At 50.0% G+C, this 18,572-nt stretch overlaps 4 protein-coding genes and 1 long non-coding RNA gene across 5 annotated transcripts; 2 read left to right on the forward strand and 3 right to left on the reverse strand.

Annotated features, from left to right (window-relative positions):
* Positions 1-17: 17 nt before the first annotated feature.
* LOC112891171 lies at positions 18-2,032 on the reverse strand. Its single transcript, XR_003228431.1, has 4 exons — positions 1,846-2,032; positions 559-617; positions 387-476; positions 18-166 (listed from the first exon to the last, which is right to left on the reverse strand). It is a non-coding gene; the product is annotated as an uncharacterized LOC112891171 (long non-coding RNA).
* A 5,723-nt stretch (positions 2,033-7,755) lies between these two features.
* On the forward strand, positions 7,756-8,879 carry LOC112889053. Its single transcript, XM_025955532.1, has 3 exons — positions 7,756-8,048; positions 8,181-8,582; positions 8,616-8,879. The coding sequence occupies exons 1-3, from the start codon at positions 7,890-7,892 to the stop codon at positions 8,877-8,879; spliced, it is 825 nt and encodes a 274-aa protein (XP_025811317.1). The 5' UTR covers positions 7,756-7,889.
* Positions 8,880-10,705: 1,826 nt separating this feature from the next.
* Positions 10,706-12,064, reverse strand: LOC112889054 (protein ALP1-like). The gene is made up of 3 exons (XM_025955533.1): positions 11,972-12,064; positions 11,591-11,653; positions 10,706-11,488 (listed from the first exon to the last, which is right to left on the reverse strand). Exons 1-3 carry the CDS (start codon positions 12,062-12,064, stop codon positions 10,706-10,708), a joined length of 939 nt encoding a protein of 312 aa, XP_025811318.1.
* Positions 12,065-15,582: 3,518 nt separating this feature from the next.
* On the reverse strand, positions 15,583-17,390 carry LOC112888829. Its single transcript, XM_025955170.1, has 2 exons — positions 16,291-17,390; positions 15,583-16,205 (listed from the first exon to the last, which is right to left on the reverse strand). Exons 1-2 carry the CDS (start codon positions 16,446-16,448, stop codon positions 15,983-15,985), a joined length of 381 nt encoding a protein of 126 aa, XP_025810955.1. The 5' UTR covers positions 16,449-17,390; the 3' UTR covers positions 15,583-15,982.
* LOC112889055 (60S ribosomal protein L22) lies at positions 17,365-18,278 on the forward strand. Its single transcript, XM_025955534.1, is given in 1 exon segment — positions 17,365-18,278. A coding segment is annotated over 1 exon segment (711 nt). The 3' UTR covers positions 18,076-18,278.
* Positions 18,279-18,572: the final 294 nt, after the last annotated feature.

The raw sequence follows: 18,572 nt of genomic DNA on the forward strand, positions 1-18,572 counted from the left end.
CTCTCTGCTCTCCCACGCGAAGATTCCGCGCGAGGCGACCGCCGCCTCGGGAGGAGGAAGTTGGCCGGGACAGCGGCGGCGCGGCAGATTGTGGGAGCGGGGAGGTAGCGGCCGCCGACGAAGAGGAGGGGGCTTGCTTGCGGCTTTAGCCAAGCCCACGGCCCATCTACAAAAATATTCATAATTTGCATCACATTAGGTCATGAATTATCAAGATGCCACAATGTAACTGTAAGAGAAGCACTCACTAATTTGTCTAGAGAAGGCAAAATAAAATCAAAGAATGCTTTACAGTGAAAAAGTACTTAATTTGCTCCATTCATGCCTTGCACTGCTATCAGATGACCATAAATTCTTTCTACTTTAGTCAATCCAACGTAGCTCACCTCTTTTCGAGGGGATGGACCGACGGATGTGTTCAGAGTTCAGCAGTGGCCCTTGACCCCTTCTACAACCAGTCCAGATGAGTCCAGCAGCTGAAAATAAGACAAAATATGAAGTGGGCGCTTGTTCAAGTCCCAAATTCAGACGAGTACAGCAAGAGCCGAGAGAACTTACAGTCCGTTCCTCAATGCAGTGAATGGATGACGCAAAGCTAGCTAACTACTGGGACGTGCCTGCAGGAGAACAGATAAGAACACATAAGAAGCGCTTCAAATAAGGTTGCATAGGTGTGCACAAGGTGCAGATATATGTGTGCTTTATGTTCCTGCACCATGGCAATTGCAACAAATAATTCTAGACTGCATCAATTCCTACTAATCAGAAGGTTGTAACAGCAAGAAACATAGATTTCCAGCAAAAAGAAAATTTCAGCTACAAAAAGAACACCTTCAATAATGGGAAAATTAATACCCCAAAATCTCAGTGAAAACCTCGCATAGATGTAGACAGGGTGAGCAGGACTAAGAGAAAGAAAGGATGTTACTTGGTCAGCTATACATGAAAGAGGGGAACCACATTGTGTAGAAAATGTACCGAGGATCTCAGTGGTGACTCTCTCAGTAGACATGAAAATGCTAGTTTAGGGATCAACACCAAGTAGCATCGAAATATGCTCAGTTTCATCCTAAACCAGGTTGATTTGAAGTGGCAAAGAGTGGGAGCATTTGGTTTCAGCAAGAACCTGATGTTTTATATGCAAACTTGTTAACTACTACTCCCTCCAATTCAAAAAAAATATTTTGTTTAGGAATCCTGCCAGCCAAGCTTTCCTTTAACTCTTTTAGGGTTCTAAAGTGAAAAATATTAAAACTATACTCTTGTTTACTTCAATGATCAAGCACTATGAAGCAACAACTGCAAATAAAATGGATAAACATAGGGCAATGGAGGGTGTACAAACCAAAAAACATATGACATTTATCCTCAAGCAATACAACCAAGACATCACACACAGAAACAAAGTGAGTCAACGACAACATGCTACAAACTTTCTGTTACTATTTCGAAGACATGAAAGATGTGCATGGCACAAAAATTTCGGTCAAAATTCAGCAGAATACAATAGATTTTCAGTCAGGAACTCCAATTTGTGCCAAATTAGTCAGGGCCAAATCAAGTAGGACAGCCAGGGCAGAGTTCATGTCGTATGTCCTAAAAGTTTGGTTAGTGCCAAGGACTAACAGAGTCGACATCCAAAACCTGCACGAGGCATGTGAACAGTCTGGTACTGAATCTCAAGGCACCGACAACAAATTCTGAGTTGTTTCACATGAACACATGGAAGAAAACTGGTAAATAAGTGTAATAAACTATTATGAACCCAATTTGAACAATCAGATAATGGAACAATAGGCATGACGATCTCTGCGGCACGCACGGTTAGTGTGGTTGGCACGGTACCTGCGACGTCGTGGCCGGAGAAGATGAAAGTGGTCGTGGCCTTGTAGTCCGCGAAGAGCCCGTCGCCCACCGACGCCGCGGCGGGAGCCTGGGCCGAGGCCGAGCCCGACCTTGCGCTAGATCTAGATCCGGATCGGAGGAGTGGGCGAGGGGCGGGCGCGGCACGAGGACGGGGGGGGGGGGGGGGGTGTGGCACGAGGTCGGGGGTGGAGGCGGTGGCGGGAGCTCGGCGGCGTCGGGGGGCGCGGCGGCCGGCGCGGCTGCGGGCGCCGCGGCAGGGACGTGCGTCGGGGCGCGGCAGGGAGGCGCGGCAGGGAGCCGCGTCGGGGGGAGGCGGCCGGCGGCGGGGGCGCGTCGGGGGGCGCGGCGGGCGGCGGCGGGGGCCGCGTCGGGGGGCGGCCCGGGGGGCGGCGGGCCGCGGGCGGCGGCGGGGGCGCGTCGAGGGGGAGAGGGAGAGGGCCGGGGAGGAGGCGCACGGGGGAGGAAGAAAAGAAAAGAAGCGAACCGTTATCACTTGGCAGTGGCAACGCGGGTAATTACAGAGCGCGAATCGGTAGAATCTGCCCAGACCCCCGCTGCCTCCTCACACTTGCGGGAATCGGTGGATTCCAAAAAAATCGCTGCAGCTGTGGAACCCCTTTGGTTGCGTTTTCAGATTCTGTGAAGCGAATCGGCATGGAAAATTGGAACCAAACGGACCCTGAGCGTCCCAGTCCTAGATGTTACTGAGGATATTTGATGTTCATCATGTTAGGTCCTGTCCAATCTTGTTCATATTGCCGTGATATTTTCTCTCACACAAACAGCACAGGTCAACAGAGTGAATAAGGGTTTACATGGACTTATGTGGTGGTTTTCTTTGATGCAGATCCAGGTCTGCAGTGCCAAGAACAAGATTGTGTGCTCATCATAAATGATCTGGTTGACAATTAGAAGTGTTCGCCAAGGAGAAAGATTGTTAAGATGCAACTATACTATGTTTGGTGGGTTTCTGTTTCGCTGAGGCTGCATTTTGAATTGAAAGGAACGACAGATGATATCGCTGGATTTGTGGCGAGAATACCTGTTCTTTCTCTTGTTAACAATATATTGTACATCTTCCTTCAGGCGTGGCAGAACTATTGATGCATTGTACTGCTGATATGTGGTTCGTTTCTTCACGTTGTTAATTTATTGAGATCATATCATTACGTCTTCTGGAAAACCTAAAGAACCCATGGTGCCTTTTTCCCTTTTTAAATTTGTTTTGTTTGTGATTGCCCTTGCACCTGGCAAATCTATTTATCGCGCGCGTAGGCTCGCGCGTCGCAGAAGAAGGCCACTATTCTTCTTAGCCGGCGGTGGCCGGAGTTCGGGCCTTCGGGGTGGGGGTTGCCGGGGTGCGGTGGCTACCGGCGACCTTAGAAGGGGGGGGGGGTGAGGGGTGGTAGGGAAGACTGGCTGGCGGTGGTGGTGGGTTGCGGGGTGGAGGTTTGACAACCGATGGGCCAGGGACCGGGGAGGGGTGCAATGTTCACTCGGGCGAGGGCGGCACCGGTAGTGGATCCGGCGATGGGAGCCTCCGGAGATGGGGAAGATGGCTGGCGGTGGGAGGCAAGCGGCGGGGGATCCTTTTGCGATAGCTTCCGCCGAAATCGCGTGCGTTAAGAATAGATACCCCCCAAACAAGGATCTAAAGAGTCGAGTGCACTTATAACCTGGTTATAGCCTGACGAGCAACATACTCGGAGTTATGGTAATGGAAGAAGGAAGGGGAGGTAGGTGAAGGTAGCAAGGTCCACCATGACTCTGACCCCACTCCGAAGAGCAACTCCAGTAATAGCTTCAAAATAAATAAGAGCCTCTACTTACTAAGTAGGGATTTCCTCTACTTTTGAGGGTTCTATTTTTTGCACAAACTCCAGCAAGAACCCCCTCAGCCCCTATTTCCTTTTCTCTCTTGTATTTCAGCATATTCTTCATGTATATTCTTTATATCACTCCACCAAAATTTAAACATAAATATTTCTAAACCATAGCAACAAGACATATCAAAATTGGTGATTTCAAACATGATGATTTAAACTTAAAAAATTTCAATTTAAAATCGCATACATCTAGAAATTATCTAGCACACCACATAGTTCAATTTGGTGTAGATAGATAAATAATTTAGAATATATTCTACAACCAAAATTCAAAGAGTCCTGTCGTACATAAGTTCTGAATGTTTTGAACAACAATACTGATAGTAACAATCTTCACAAATTAGATTGTCTGTACATAAAATTTAGAAGAAAAATATATATGTGTATTTGCATTGCTGCAAGTCTGCATCTGGGCACCAGTGCTATTATTTGCATCTGAGCGGGCTAGAGAAGCTTTCACTCCAACCGATAATGGTGGGTTTTGATACTGTACACAAACAAATGAAATTGAGAGAAAAAACAGACCTTGCATGGAGCGGCGTGGCCTGGCGTACGCGGTGGAGGCTGGGGCTGAATTATGGAGGTGGCCGGGTCTGCGTGTCGCTCAGACAGGCGGTAGCCGGCGCACGGGAGGTCACTCTGCTTTGCCGGCGACCGGAGCTGCAAGGGCCAAAGGGGGAGGGCGGCTGCTGAGGTGGAATTCGAGGTGGAGGGCTGGGGGCCGATTTGGGAGGACGACGGTGGCCTGACAGCGGTGGTTGGAGAAAAGGGATGGCGGCCGGCGGCCGGTATGGCAGCGGTGCGTGGATTGGAGAAGGATGTGCCGTAGGAAAAAAGGCGCGCGGGAAAAATAGAGAGCTAAAAAATCCCCTCCCACGAGAATAAACGGAGGGATGGCGACCTAGGGTAGATCACTCAGGCCTCGGGGTGTGTAGGTGAATTTGGAGGTCTTCCTAAGATGGAGGCTCGGCCTCCAAATTTAAAATACTGGATTTGTTTTATAGGATCCGCTGAAGTTGGTCTACCTTCTCCTTCTCCGTACAAATCCGATTCTCTCCTCTTGTCTCCCTCCATCCCGCTCTTAGGCTGTCTCCAGCGGTGTGCTGTAAAGGGTGCGGTTCTCTAATAACAGAGGATACTGTAGCAACGTAACGCTCCAGCGATGTGCTCCAACGTGTGCGGTAAAATGGAGGAAGCGGTCTGCGTCCCGCACAGAGGGAGCCAGGACCGGCGTCCTCCATCGCTCTTGCCCTCCAGCGCATCTCCACCAGCCCCTTCCGCGCGGCCGCGGGAGGAAACTGCCGGGGAGGGGAAAGCGACGGCCGCCGTTGGGTCGCCGGTGGGGGAGGGCCTGGCGGGTGCGGCGGGCCGCGGGCGAGTAGATCTGGAAGAGGGGCGGCGGGGCCAGATCGGCGGGAGGCGCAGGAGCGGCGGACGCGTCTCAGTCGGCAGCGGCGTTGCGCTCGAGGGCCGCCGGGGGGCGGCTGGGGCCTGCGCACGGGGAGAAGGAAGTCCCGGCCGGCGTCCTCCATCCCCTTCCGTGCGGGCGCAGGAGGAAGCAGCCGAGCAGGGTTCCCGACGCGCGGCAGATCTGGAGGACTGCGGCAGTTCCTCCTTCGGGGCCGGCCGAGGGGAAGGCGAGAGTGACTCTCGGCCGTCATCTGCAAAGGGAGGGGGCAGCGGCGAAGGGAGACGAAAGAGGCCACGGTCGGCACGCCATCGACAGCGGTTCATCTCCAGATCCGCCGACATCCCGTCTTCCTCGAAGCGGCGCCGGAGGGGAAGGTATACCTCTCGTACTTTTCTGAACTTGGATGGTGAGGTTAGCCATGGGAGGAGGATAATCTATGCTGTGCACAACTGATATTCAATGGCGGGTTGTTTCTAGTGATAGAACAGAAGATTTGCTAGTGAAGCTGGAATTGGCAAACTTGGTTTGTAGATTAAAGTAGCTGCTATGGTAATAGTGTTGATGATAATGGGAATTTAAGTTAGCTTTCGCTTTGTGCTAGCATGTTCTGCATCTGCTCAGTAGCATGTTCTGCATTTGCCAGAAGATTCATACTGAAATACGGTTGCCTCTTGCACCTCCCTTAAACAGCTCGGGGATTTGGGGCTAGGGGTTAGGCATGGAGAGCCTCACCAGTTTTTATTTTACCATTTTTTTCGTGTTGGATGATTGGAATGTTGGTTCTAATGATCAATTTGCACTTGTTGTTTTTGTGCTAGAGCGGGCTCATACAAAACCAGTGATGCAAGTGATCCAGTTGCCACATACATTTTGGTCATTTTTTTAGCAATAGTTCAACTGACATTACTGGGGAAAATATTGGTAGTTGAGATTGTGTGATAGCTATATTTGATGAACGACTTGGTTCTGAACTATTTTTTATTATGGAATTTCTGATATTGATCTTAAACTTACAGTCCACAAACTGTAGACATGGGATGTTTGGTATAACATTTGAGAGGTGCTAGCTGAAGCATGTCTTGGTTCTGAAGCATGAGCGATTTGTTGTTGGCTTTGACATTCCTGACATTGCTGAGTGATCATGTGCAGGTTCTTTTGTGCATTTGACCCAAGGTTGAGCAACATCCTTCCTGCCATGATCTTTGTGATGGCTGTAATTTCAGTTATACACACATCATCTAATCGAAAATGCGTTGAATTTTTAGACTGCAAGTTACCTAATTGTTTGTTGTTCAAGTAGCAATTTATCTCATAGGTTTTCTGATCGTTTGCTTGTTGGAGTAGTATTTATTTTGAATAGGATGAGCAGTAAGTTTTACACTGTGGAGTTACCTGATTGTTTTCTGATGATTGAGTTATCTAGCATTCCTTTCCCTTTCAGTTAAGCAATTTTTCTATTATCTACTAGCATTTTTACGTAATGGTTAAGCTGATTATTTATTATGCATTAGCAATTTTGCAGTTGTATCTTGGCACTCTTTTAACAATACTTGTGTTCAGCTTATTGTATCTTTTAGTTTTGCTGTCTTTTTATGTATTCAGCTTAAAGGATCATGCCATCAGGCAAATAACATGGACCTGATTTAGGCAATAATATAGGGATCATGCAATAATATTGTTCTAGATAGACAATAATATGGTTCGCAATAGGTACTTTTTTAGATAAGCAATAATACTGCATTATGGATAGTTGATGCACCTGTAGCAACAGGCAGATTAGAGTCTGACAGTGTTGGATATTGCCGTAGCTGCTGTCCTGTTGCCTTTTCTTTGCATATTTTTTTCCCCCTCTTCTTTATTTCATTAATTTCAGAGTGCATCATCTCAAATGTGCTACCCATCACGCTTCGCATCATACCCTTGTGTTTTATTTTCTACTTCTTTTTTGAGAATATAAAGAATAGATTCTGAGTGCATACAGTAACAACATTCTTCTTGACTAGTTACTTGGACCATCGTCTCTGTTTCCTTGTCATCAGTCCTGAAGTCATAGCCATCCTTTAGCAACATAGCACTTCTCTTGGATCTTTTGGTACTGCATTAGACAATAATATGATCCTTTGTTAGGTAATAATACAAGGACAAGAGTAAGCAGCTGTATGCGGTGTGAATTTTTGCAAAACGAGAATTCAGTATGTAATAATATGGCTATGGGTCATACAATTATATTGTAATGAATAAGCAGAACAATGTATTTAAATAGGCAATTTCAACTGAACATTTCATATATATCTCTTTTGTACTGTAAGTCACACAACTTTTTGTGCTTTGTGATTTGTAGGGTCATGGACCGCGTGACCAATTACGCCATGCAAGGATGCAGCAACAATGACGAGAGAGAGGAGGTTGAAGCTGCTGCCAATGCTGCCTCTCGGCAGCATTGGATGGGATCCTTCCATCCATACGAAATGCCGCCATCAGTACCTCCTTATTTTTACCCTGCTCCACCAACCATGCCGCCTCCAGCAGGACCCCCAATGCAGCAGGTCAGTGAAGGTCCGAGGGTCCGAGGGGGCGACCCCGATGCTGGGAAAAGTGGTCCGAAGGTTAAGCTTCCCAATTTCAATCCCGAAGAAGACGTAAACCTGACAAAGTGGTGGCTAAACATAAGTACTGACCCGGTTGTCAATACCGGGCAGCGGAAAGAAGGGTTTTGGTTACGGATCATGAAAGGCTACAACTCATCTCGAGGGGTTTACCCGGAGAGATCTCAGAAGTCGCTCACGACTCGTTGGGACTACATCAAAGAGTGCTGCACCAAGTTTTCCGAGTTCTACAGTAGCGTTCTGCGTTTGAATCCCAGCGGCATGTCGGACGCGGACAAGGTACTTGACATGCTTCTCAACTTCTGTACGGTTGCATTCATGGACAACATGGACCTGCATTTCACTTATATACAGATATCCAATTTATACAATTGATACCCCTTCATTTTTGTGTATTCTGAGCATCTGCAGGCGATGGAGGCAATGGCTCGGTATGCTGCGGTATTGCAGAAGCTTTTCACCCAGATGCACTCCTGGAAGTTATTGAAGGATGAGCCAAAGTGGGAGGCGTGCATTGGGGCTCACTCCAAGGTACATGTGCTCAACGACGACTCCTCCGATGCAGCAGCTGGCGGTGCCAACGGAGTGGGCGGTCCAGCCGAGTCTGATGCCCCGGCCTCCAGCGGGAGCAAGAGGCCGATTGGGAGGGATGCCACTAAAGCAGCGAGCAAAAAGGCCGCCACATCGTCGTCCTCGTCGGAATACATTTCACAAATGAATGATATATGGGGCAACAAGCTGTCATTAATAAAGGAGAGTCATGCTGAGATGGCCAGCCACCACGCCACGATGGCTGTGCTGCAGGAGAAGAAGATCACTACGGACAGGGAGTTGCAGGAGAAGAAGATGTCTACGGAAAGGGAGCTGGAGGAACGTCGTCTGGCGCTTGAGGAGAGTCGGCTGGCAATGGAGGCGAGTCGGCTGGAGATGGAGAAGAGTGACAGGGAGAGTCGGATGGAGATGAAGCGGTCTCGGGCCGCCAAGGAAGAACGTGCGGAAGAGGAACGTATTCTTAGTATAGATCTCGACAGGTGCTCGCCAGCGCTACGACTGTTCTACAAGCGACAGCAGGAGCAGATCCTTGCAAAGTACTCGTTGCCTCCTCCCTGACTGCTATCGGCCTTCCGAACTCTGCGTTGTCTGTATTATTTGAGAACTTTGTGTACGATTGCGGAACTTTGCGTGCATTCTTGATCTTAGAACTATTGTTACATGTTTGAGAACTTTAAGTGCTGAGTGTTGTATGAAGTGCGAGAACTATTGTTTAAATGAACTGTGTGTTGGAAATTTGAGATTCCGCTTGTGTGCCCAAACTGTGTGTAGAACTATTCTGCTTGTTACATGGAGTGTTTGGTTCGAAATCTTTTGTGATTGCAGCTTGTACGAGCATGCAGCTCATGTCAACATTATCAATCTGAAAAACACGGTTATTTACTTAGCGGTTCTTTAAAGCCACGGCTATAATAAGTTTGTGTCGTCTTGCGTTTTCCTTGTATGCCAATCCTGTGATATATGTCTATTTTGTCAATATTTTTCCTCATGTAGGTGGTGATCATGGAAGAATAGTTTTCCCTATGGAAGAATGCTGAGGGTTGATATTTCCAAAAGTCTTTATTTTTACCTAAATATTCTTTATACCAAACTGTGTTACTGTAACAGAAGCACATCATTTAATCCAGCTTGTCATTATGTAAACATTGCATTTTGGAGGGGAAAATCTCAAACTTTATCTTTGGTTCCTCAGATTTAAGAAACTATGAAAAACAATTGCTTCATCGCAAGGTAATATTGATCGAGTACATGCTTGTCAATTGGTCGATGGCATGATATTGTGTGCTGTAACATAGTCAAGGGCTAGCTATGTGGAGAGAAAAAGTAGCAGCATGTCCTTTCTCATCATATGAAATGGCAAAACTTGCTGTGATTATTCTCTTCACATTAGCAGGATAGCAACAAAGGTCTACCAACCATACCAGCATAAGCATGGACTTTAGACTGGAAATGCCCTTTCCATCATCTGCACAAACAGATTAACTTCTGATAAATGGAGCAGCCAATTTTTGCATGTTTGATTTTGCAGAGTTATTACTACTCAAGTAACCATGGCAACAGATTTGCAAAAATCACAAAGGTATGAACACGGAGAATAAAATGAAGACTACACAATGTCCAAACAGTGGAAGCTACTTTTCCTTATGTATACGAACTGTGTACAAAAAGCACCCTCCACCATTGATAGTAACAAGGTAAGATCATAAGATATAAAATATACTATTATGATGCTTCAACTACATGTTACATTATCAGAGTCGCAGATTAGGCCAGTGGCAAAACTACATGTTTGTTTTCTGAATCTTATGGAGAATGCAGCAACAAATCGGAAAAAAAGGTTGTCATATACTCTTCAGAATTCAGATTACAACCAAAGATTTCAGAAGAGTTTCCTTCTGAAAAAAACTTGATAGATTTCAGTAGGACTCATTTCTCCTTCTGTGGTGGCAACAATTTTTTTAAGAAAAAAACTTGATAGAGCATCAGAATGCAAAGGTAAATGGTCCACCGCTGCTAAGAAACAAAAATAAGATGGATGGTTATTTAGTTTAATGAAAATCTGCCCTCCCCCCCCCCCCCCCGGGGTGATCATGTACAACTGGAATACTATGACAATTATCAGTGCATAGCATGTATCATAATTTCACATTTGGAACACAGTAGTACCTATGGCTGGTTAAGTTTTGTGATGGTGAGACTTCAATCATCTGTTTATGCAACTGCAAGGCTTTCTCCAGTGTGCCAGCCTTAGCAAAAATCAATGAGCAACCCATAAACTTGAGCTATTGGCACCGTGCCATGTGACTCCATCTCCTCCATCAATCCCATAACAACACTCAAGCGCACCTTCTTGTATCATGTAATTGGGTGTGGCGTGCATGGGGTCACACATGTGGCACATCCATCGCACTGGTAACCCTCGACCCATGTAGTTTCCAATTATGCACAATTAGGTCCGACTGCAGGCGAAAATGGACATCACGATCTCGTAGCCGGTGATGTGCTTGAACAAAAGCATGTCGGTCCCCCAAGTTCCCCGTTGATAGGTCGACATGCTGCCCGGGATTTTCAAAGATGGTGTTCGTTGCCCTGTCACCCTCGTCCTCGATGATCATGTTATGCATAATTATGCATGCGGTCATCATATCCCGCACGTCGTCCCTGTCCCATGGATAGGCCGGCCCACGAATCACTGCCCACCGGGCTTGCAGCACACCAAATGCTCTCTCAATATCCTTCCGAGCACCCTCCTGTTTTGCGGTGAAGAGGCGAGTCTTCATCTCCATCGGCTGACGGACGGTCTTCATAAATGCGGGCCAGTCTGGGTAGATTCCATCTGCCAGGTAATATCCCATGTTGTATGAATGCCCATTGACTGTGAAGTTCACCGGCGTCGAGGTCCCCTGCATGAAGCGGTCAAAGAGACTCGATCTGTTAAGAACGTTGATGTCGTTGCAGCTACCTGGCATTCCAAAGTAAGCGTGCCAAATCCATAAGTTCCTGGACGCCACAGCCTCTAGAATCATAGAAGGTGACTTCCCACGGCCGGTGAACATGCCCTTCCACGATGATGGGCAATTACGCCACGTCCAATGCATGCAGTCTGTGCTGCCAAGCATTCCCGGGAATCCCCGTTGTTCACCTTCCTCGACGAGGCGGCGGACATCCTCTTCATTTGGCGCTCACAGATAGTATCCACCAAATGCATCGATGACTGCTCGACAGAAATGCTTCAAGGCCTCTTGAGCTGTCGAGGGACCGATACGCACATACTCGTCGACTGCATTGGCTGGTAATCCATAAGCCAGGATGCGAATGGCGGCCACGCACTTCTGCAAGGCAGATATTCCCATAAGGCCTGTGCAGTCCGGACGCTGGATGAAATAAGGATCTACCCTCTGCACCGCGTCGACAATCCGAAGGAACACATGCCGTCGCATACGGAAGCTGCGGAGTCAAAGACAGGAAGTATTAGTTCACTCGCCATGAAACCGCAGACACATTATGTAACACATGCATGCGACGCACCGTTGTCGAAATAGCCTGTCGCCATACACCGGCTAGGGAGCGAAGTAGTCTGCCCATATCCGACGGAAACCTTCATGGTGATCACGAGGCACGATTTGGCGAGGCACCCTTTCGCGAGGCACCTGGGGACCCCCCATGGACATCGTCAGGAGGGTGAAGTCCTCCAGATCGTCTAGCTCCATCTCCATTTGTCGCTGATGTTCATCTTGCTCCATCTTCGTTTGCTGTAACCAGTCCTCTAAGTCCATAGTGCGGGAGGAGGGGCGGCACCAGGCCGAGAAGCGCAGGACAATGGGCAGCGGCAACCGAGCAGTGCGGGGCAGGGCGCGGCAGGCGGCGGGGCACGGCAGGCGGCGGGCGGAGGGGCGGCGGGCGGAGTGGCACGGGAGGCAGGAGGAGGGGCGCGGGCCGCGGGCGGAGGCGGCAGAGGGGCGCGGGAGGAGGGGCGGAGGGGCGCGGGCGGAGGGGCGGCGGGCGGAGGGGCGCGGGCGGAGGCGGGAGGCGGCGACGGCGCTGGATGGCGGTTGCGGCTGGGGAAAGGGAAGTTGGAAGAAAGGATAGAAAATTGAGATTGTGGGGTATAGAAGATGGAAATAGAGGATGTTGTTGGAGTTAAGTTTGGTACAGAGAATGAAGTTGATGTGGAGAAAAAAGAAAGGGGATGAGATTTAGAGGATATCGCTGGAGATAGCTTTATCCCCAAACGCTAGAAAATAAAGCTAGGAAGTAGTGAGACGGAGAGAGTGAGAGTGAGAGATTGGTAGCATCAAGAATCTGTACGTGCGTGTGTGTATACCAACGTTTGCTTCTGTACTGGAAGGTGCGTGAGAGATAAGGAAAAGTTGGCTAGCTGGAGAGAAGAGGGAGAGACAGGTGAGCCTTTTCGTCTTTTGAGGGGCTGGATGGACGCCAGGAGCCAGGATGGCTGGCCGGCCGGCGAGAGGTGGGGACGGGAGGCGTCAGGGAGTAGCGGAGACGAGGAAGGGCTCGTCTGTTCTTCTGAACAGTTCTTTTCGCCACTGTTGCCGGCTCGCTGTTCTCTGAAGCTGTTCTAGTCTTCGGGTTGTTACTGTCTTCTACTAGCAGTGATCAAGCTTGTTCGTGAGTTTCCAAGATGAGTCGGTTCAAGTTTGAAAAAAAATGTAGTCAATTCGATAACCCGTTGGTATTTCCTCCATCGTCGTGTTGAACGGCCATGGTTGCTTAACTTCCACGATCACCATTGCTCTGTGCTTGCTTCAGTGTTTCGTCAGTTAACTGGATGAATGATGTTCAGTTTTCAGTGTTCATAGGAATATCCAGAATTCTTTTACACGGATGGTGATAGAAGAGATCGGTGTGCTCTGCGCGGTTGTTGTCTTTCTCTTATTCCAAGACCCTGCCTATCTCCCTTAATCCCTCCTCCTCCGTGCCGTGCCGTGTCGTCACCATCGCCGCCGCGGCGGCGAAGCAGATGAGCGGCTTTGAAGAACTGTGGCTAATGTTAATAAACGGGGTGCAATTTGGCGTCAGCATCCTCACTCAGTTCGATCTGTTCAAGATGCTGCCAGGATACAAAAACAGATTGTCCAACCAAGTGACCCACATAAGGTGACGAAATTTGATAGAAAATTAAAATTTTACTTCTACTCAGACTCATCGCTACTACCTAGTACCACTACGCATACTCACTACTAATTTGAAGCTGGAGGTTTGTTCAGGTCGTCAGGTAGTGATCAAAGTTCTGAATTTCCAAGATGGAGTCAATTCAATTTCCAAAAACAAAAATGTAGCCAATTCGATACACCGTGAAATCTTCCCTCTATCGCCGTGAGGATCTCGACGACGCTCAACATCTTTGTCGGTCAACCTGTAGGAGTGTAGGTATGTACAAAGCTCAATTCACGAGTCATGGGACCAAGAAAAGAACACAAAGAGTGAAAATAGGAGTTTCAGCTTGGAGCGCGATAAGTGGGCCGACTCGTGGTCCTCAGAGCCCATTTCAGGGAGTTGCCACGGTCAGCCCACTAGTATCTAAGACCTGCAGTTCCTCCATAGAGCACCAGTAGGATTTCAGTTTCAGAATGGGACTGGTACCAGGATCTGAGAGCGCTCATATGTCTACCTATCTTGAGGTGGTAATGGTAATGGAGCAAAACCAACCAACAGGCCAGCACACTCTATTGCAGAAGGTTAGAAAACGAGCAGATTGCTATCATGCAGGGGAATCCCCACCAGCCTTTCCACCTGTCTTCCTCTCCATCTCGTGATGTGCACCCTTCACTCCTTCCCCTTGCAAGCACTTGTGCCAAGCTCGACAGGCCGGCCCTCTTGTCGTTCTCACGGTGGTGAGCAAGGTGATCAGGAAGCAAAAGGGCCCATGACTACTTGCCCTCTTCTTGCTGTCACGCTCCAGCTCCTGAAGTTGGAATATCTCCAGTGGCACCATATAATTGCAATAGTCTAGCTACTCCCGAAGCATCCATGGCCGATCACGACAGGTTCTCGTACAATGCATCGACTTGAAATTGAAGGCCTGCTGTAGTTAGGGTTTTGCTTTTTCGCTGTACATGTGTTGGGCATTCATTGGCTCCACTCACGAGAGTCACTAGAATATATCTCTACCCTCCTTCCCTTTATAGAAAAATATGCTTAGATACGGTCGCTAAAAAAAATATATCTCCAGGGTACAGTGACTGAATTTTGGATTTCCTGTGATTTATTTGTAAATTTGGGACCTGGAAAAGTAGTGCCAATGGTTGTGCTTGGGTACCTATGTTAAGTTGTGATCCAAATTCATCTATACACGTATAAAGGCCGACTTCGGACGTAGCGAAGCGGAGGCCCGTCGCCGAAGGCTTAGGCCGGAGCGAAGCGGATTAGGGTTTCCATATATATATATATATATCTCTTGTAAGCCGCCGTTCGGGATACAGAAAGATCATTGTAAATCCCCGGCATTTGTAACTGCACTCGATATAGTGAAGTTCTGCTGGCTGGCGCCCGTGGTTTTTCCCTTCTACTTTGGAAGGGTTTTCCATATTAAATCCTCGTGTCCTCTGGGGTGATCGGTTCTTCTTCGTTGTTCTTTGTCATCTATTCTGTAACAGTCTATGCATGATAGGTACTCCCACTTGCTCATGAATGTCTGCTCATTTGCTCACTGTATTCAACCTGGATCATCCTGGTCAAAAGTGCATTACTCAGTTGATTTTGTTTGTAAACTGTAGCATCTGAAATTGTGGCACTGCAATGATGTCTGCAGAGAGGATGGTGTCAAAGTTTAGAAAAATGTGCATCTGAGAAAGATTCACACCTGTTCTCCCAAGGTCCTTGATTGTCCCTGTGAACTGTTGCTTTTCTTGTCCAAGTACAACACTGACCAGCTAGCAGCTTTCCTGTGCCTATCATTGCTGCAAAGCGAAGGAACATTATGCGCATATACACAGCTTTTGTGTTGGAGCCACTTGAGCCGGTAAAGATGCACACTTGCACAGAGCATCAGAAGACAGAAGTGAAAGCTGAAAGGATCAGCCGTCTGCAATCTTGCAGCCTAAGCCCTGGAAAAAGTTACGCAGGTAGTACAAGTGATTTAGGACAAGGTTAGGATTGCCCTGCAGACTACTGATTGAAGGACAAGTGTGCATGCCGTGGCACCTCAATCCTGTTCTGAATTTTTCTCATCTGTCCATTTCTGAAGTCACATCTGATGTCTCAGGGGGAAAAGTGCAGGAACGATGAAGAGGAATGCGAATGGCAGCAATCTTGCTCTGGTGGTACTAATGTTTTAGTTTGTACATGCAGATATACAGGTCATCACAAAGAGTCGATGTCCATAGCTTGGTTATTCCTGCTCTGTTGGATCTCTGCCTAGTGTTCAACTGCTCATCAGTTCAACTCTCTCTCTCTCTCTCTCTCTCTCTCTCTCTCTCCCTACAAGAGATCATGCAGATGAAATCATCCATGCATGCCCTCAGGATCCCCAGAGAACAACACCTACATGCTAATTTCTGCTTGCTAATTTCTGCGCTTGACTGCAACTGGTCGATGATCGCAGCAGAAGACGATCACCTACTGGCTACTGATCCTGCGACTACGCACTCACGGCCTGATCCATCTCGATGCGTGCGGCCCTGCTGATCGACACCAGCTACCTAGCTTGCGGTCACGGGGGGATTGCGCGCCGCGAGGTTGGCGATTGTCGGGCGGCGGCGCATCGCCGGCGGTCTTGACGAGGACGCCGCATCAGCTGCCGGCGAGGACGATGACGACGACGGCGCGCGCAGGAGGCGGTGGCGCCGCGCCACGGCCTGGAGCGCCTCGTCCATGTCCATCTGCTCCTGCCTGCAGTCGTCGCTGCAGAACGCGGCGTCCCCCCTGCAGGCAGCAGATCGATCAGCACTAAGCTATGGGACGGAAGGGAGGAATCGGGAAAGATGATGCCATGCTTGCGCGCGCGTACTTGTACATGAAGACGTCGCGGTTGCAGGCGATGCTCTCCTTGCAGAGGAGGCACGACCCGAGGTAGTGGGGGTTGGCGCCGCCGCCGCCGCGCGGCTTGACCCGGAAGAACCTCGACGCCACCTGCACGTACCGCTCCTCCTCCTCCAGCTCCCCCATCGTCTCCGGCACCGGCACCGCCTGGACCGCCGCCGTGGTGGACGTGGCCTCTCGCACGCGCCCCGCCGCCGCGCACCTATCTCCACCAAAGCCAGCTACAGGCGGCTATAGAGCATGGTCGTCGTCTCGTGGAGCTCTGATCCTTGCACTTGCCGAGGACTCGCTCGCTCTGGCTACACTGCCCTCTCCATGGTTTGGTAGACGGAGCTGTCCCAGGAGGAGGAGGTTTATAGGTGCGTGCCGGCCCGGCTTGTACGCACGCGCGGGCTGCCATGCTGGTTCGCGTAGGGCGGAGTGTCTGTGTCGCAGCAAAACCATGGGTGGTGGGGTCGGAGGGCATGGGCAGTGTCGTGGAACCTGTTGGCGGCGCGTGCCTGGGGGGATTAATCTAAGCTAACCTGCACCGGCAACTTGATCGATCGACATGCCTGACTGAATAATAATCAGAAAATCATGTGATCCATCCTTTGGAAAGCAGCAAGAGATGAGTCAGCCGAATAACAATTGAACTGACAATAAACCATTTCACCATAGGTATGATTTCAGTGTCTGGACATGCTTGCCTGTCCAGATTCCCCAGCCATTTGCAGCTAAGCTCTTGCTGCTTGTCCCTGGAGACATGCAGAAGCTAGCTAAACGATGGTGTGTGGTGCTACTGCAACTGCAAAGCGGTTGAGCCGTCTCTGACTGGATCTGCTGCTGTTCGGGACCCTGCAGATTTTCTTTTTATTGTATACTAGGAGTATGCAGGGCAGCAAGTCGGCGGCATGGGCACTGGGCACAGCTTGTAACTGACCTGCCGCTGCCAGACCAATTTGTAGGATCAAAAACCGGTCGGCAGAGAGAGGGCGGCGTTCCGGTGGGCTATCCTCTCTCGAAGGCCCATGAAAACCAGCCCACGGCACTGTGTGCTTTAATGTCGCGCTTGCCGCCGCGGCCGGTCCACCACACCGCCGGCGCCGGGTCCAAGCCAGCCGGGGCCGCCGTGTGCGTGTCCGCCTCGTCCACCGCACCGTCCCAATCCCAGCCCGTGGACCACGCGCGGCGCACGGGGAAAGGAAAATCCCAAACAGCAAGCGTGGCCAGCCACTCGTCCCCCTCCTGTCGTCTCCTCCTCGTCGTCGCGCCAATGGACGCGGCCGTCGCGCTCCCGCTCCCCGCCACCCTCCAGCCGCCCCACCACCACCACCTCGCGCTCCCGCTCAGGCGCCACTCCTCCTAGGCCGCCGCCGCGCCGCCCAAGGCTCCCGCTCCCGCCGCCCCGCGCCTGAGTCTCGCCGCGCGGCCCCTGTCGCCGGCGCGCTCGGCGTCGTCACCGGCGCTCGCCCCGCCCGCCCGCTCCGCCAGCTCCAGCCGCGCCGCCACGGGGTACGCGGCCGCGCTGGCCGACGCGTGCGCGCGCGCGGGCACGCTGCGCGGGGCCGCGCGCGATGCGCGGGCGCTCCTGTCCCGCCGGCACGGAGCAAGTTCCGAGGAGGAGGAGCTGGACGCGCGGGTGGCGGCGCTGGTGAGGATGCTCGTCGGCAAGGGCAAGGCCGGGATGGTCGCCGAGGCCTTGGCCGAGTTCGCCGCCATCTGCGACCACCTGCTGCCGCCGCCGCCGCCGCCCGCGCGCCACGCCTACTAGTTAGTAGTCCACGCGTGTCTGTCTCCTACTCTGCTGCTGTAGTATAGTAGTATGTTCTTCAGAAACATCGGCTGTAGTATAGTATGCTCGTTCATGCTTGGACTCTTGCTCTGGTGCTGCATCTTTGTAAGGACTGGGTGATGTATAATTGCCATTGATTATCATATGGAAACTCTTGCTCCCTGGGGTACAATATTGTAGCATTTCTTCTGATGGTGCCACAAGATCGATCTCCTCCAAAGCTGCCATGAGCATGACTGAGCATCGACCGACACATCTGAACATCACGTTGGTGTTGGATTGGCAGCTGAATCACAGAAAAGAAAGCTACTAGTAGCTCGCTTCAGGAGTTCAGGTAGCAGAAGCGTAATCAGGTTTCTAAATGAGGTCAGATCAACTGCCTGCAACCAACATGGAATACTCAACCCTGTGATGAGCTAGCCACATTATGCATAGTGACAGCCTCATCATGCCGAGTAGAATATTTGAGACGTAAT

Source organism: Panicum hallii, chromosome 4 (assembly GCF_002211085.1).
Source record: "Panicum hallii strain FIL2 chromosome 4, PHallii_v3.1, whole genome shotgun sequence".
NCBI classification, from domain to species: domain Eukaryota; kingdom Viridiplantae; phylum Streptophyta; class Magnoliopsida; order Poales; family Poaceae; genus Panicum; species Panicum hallii.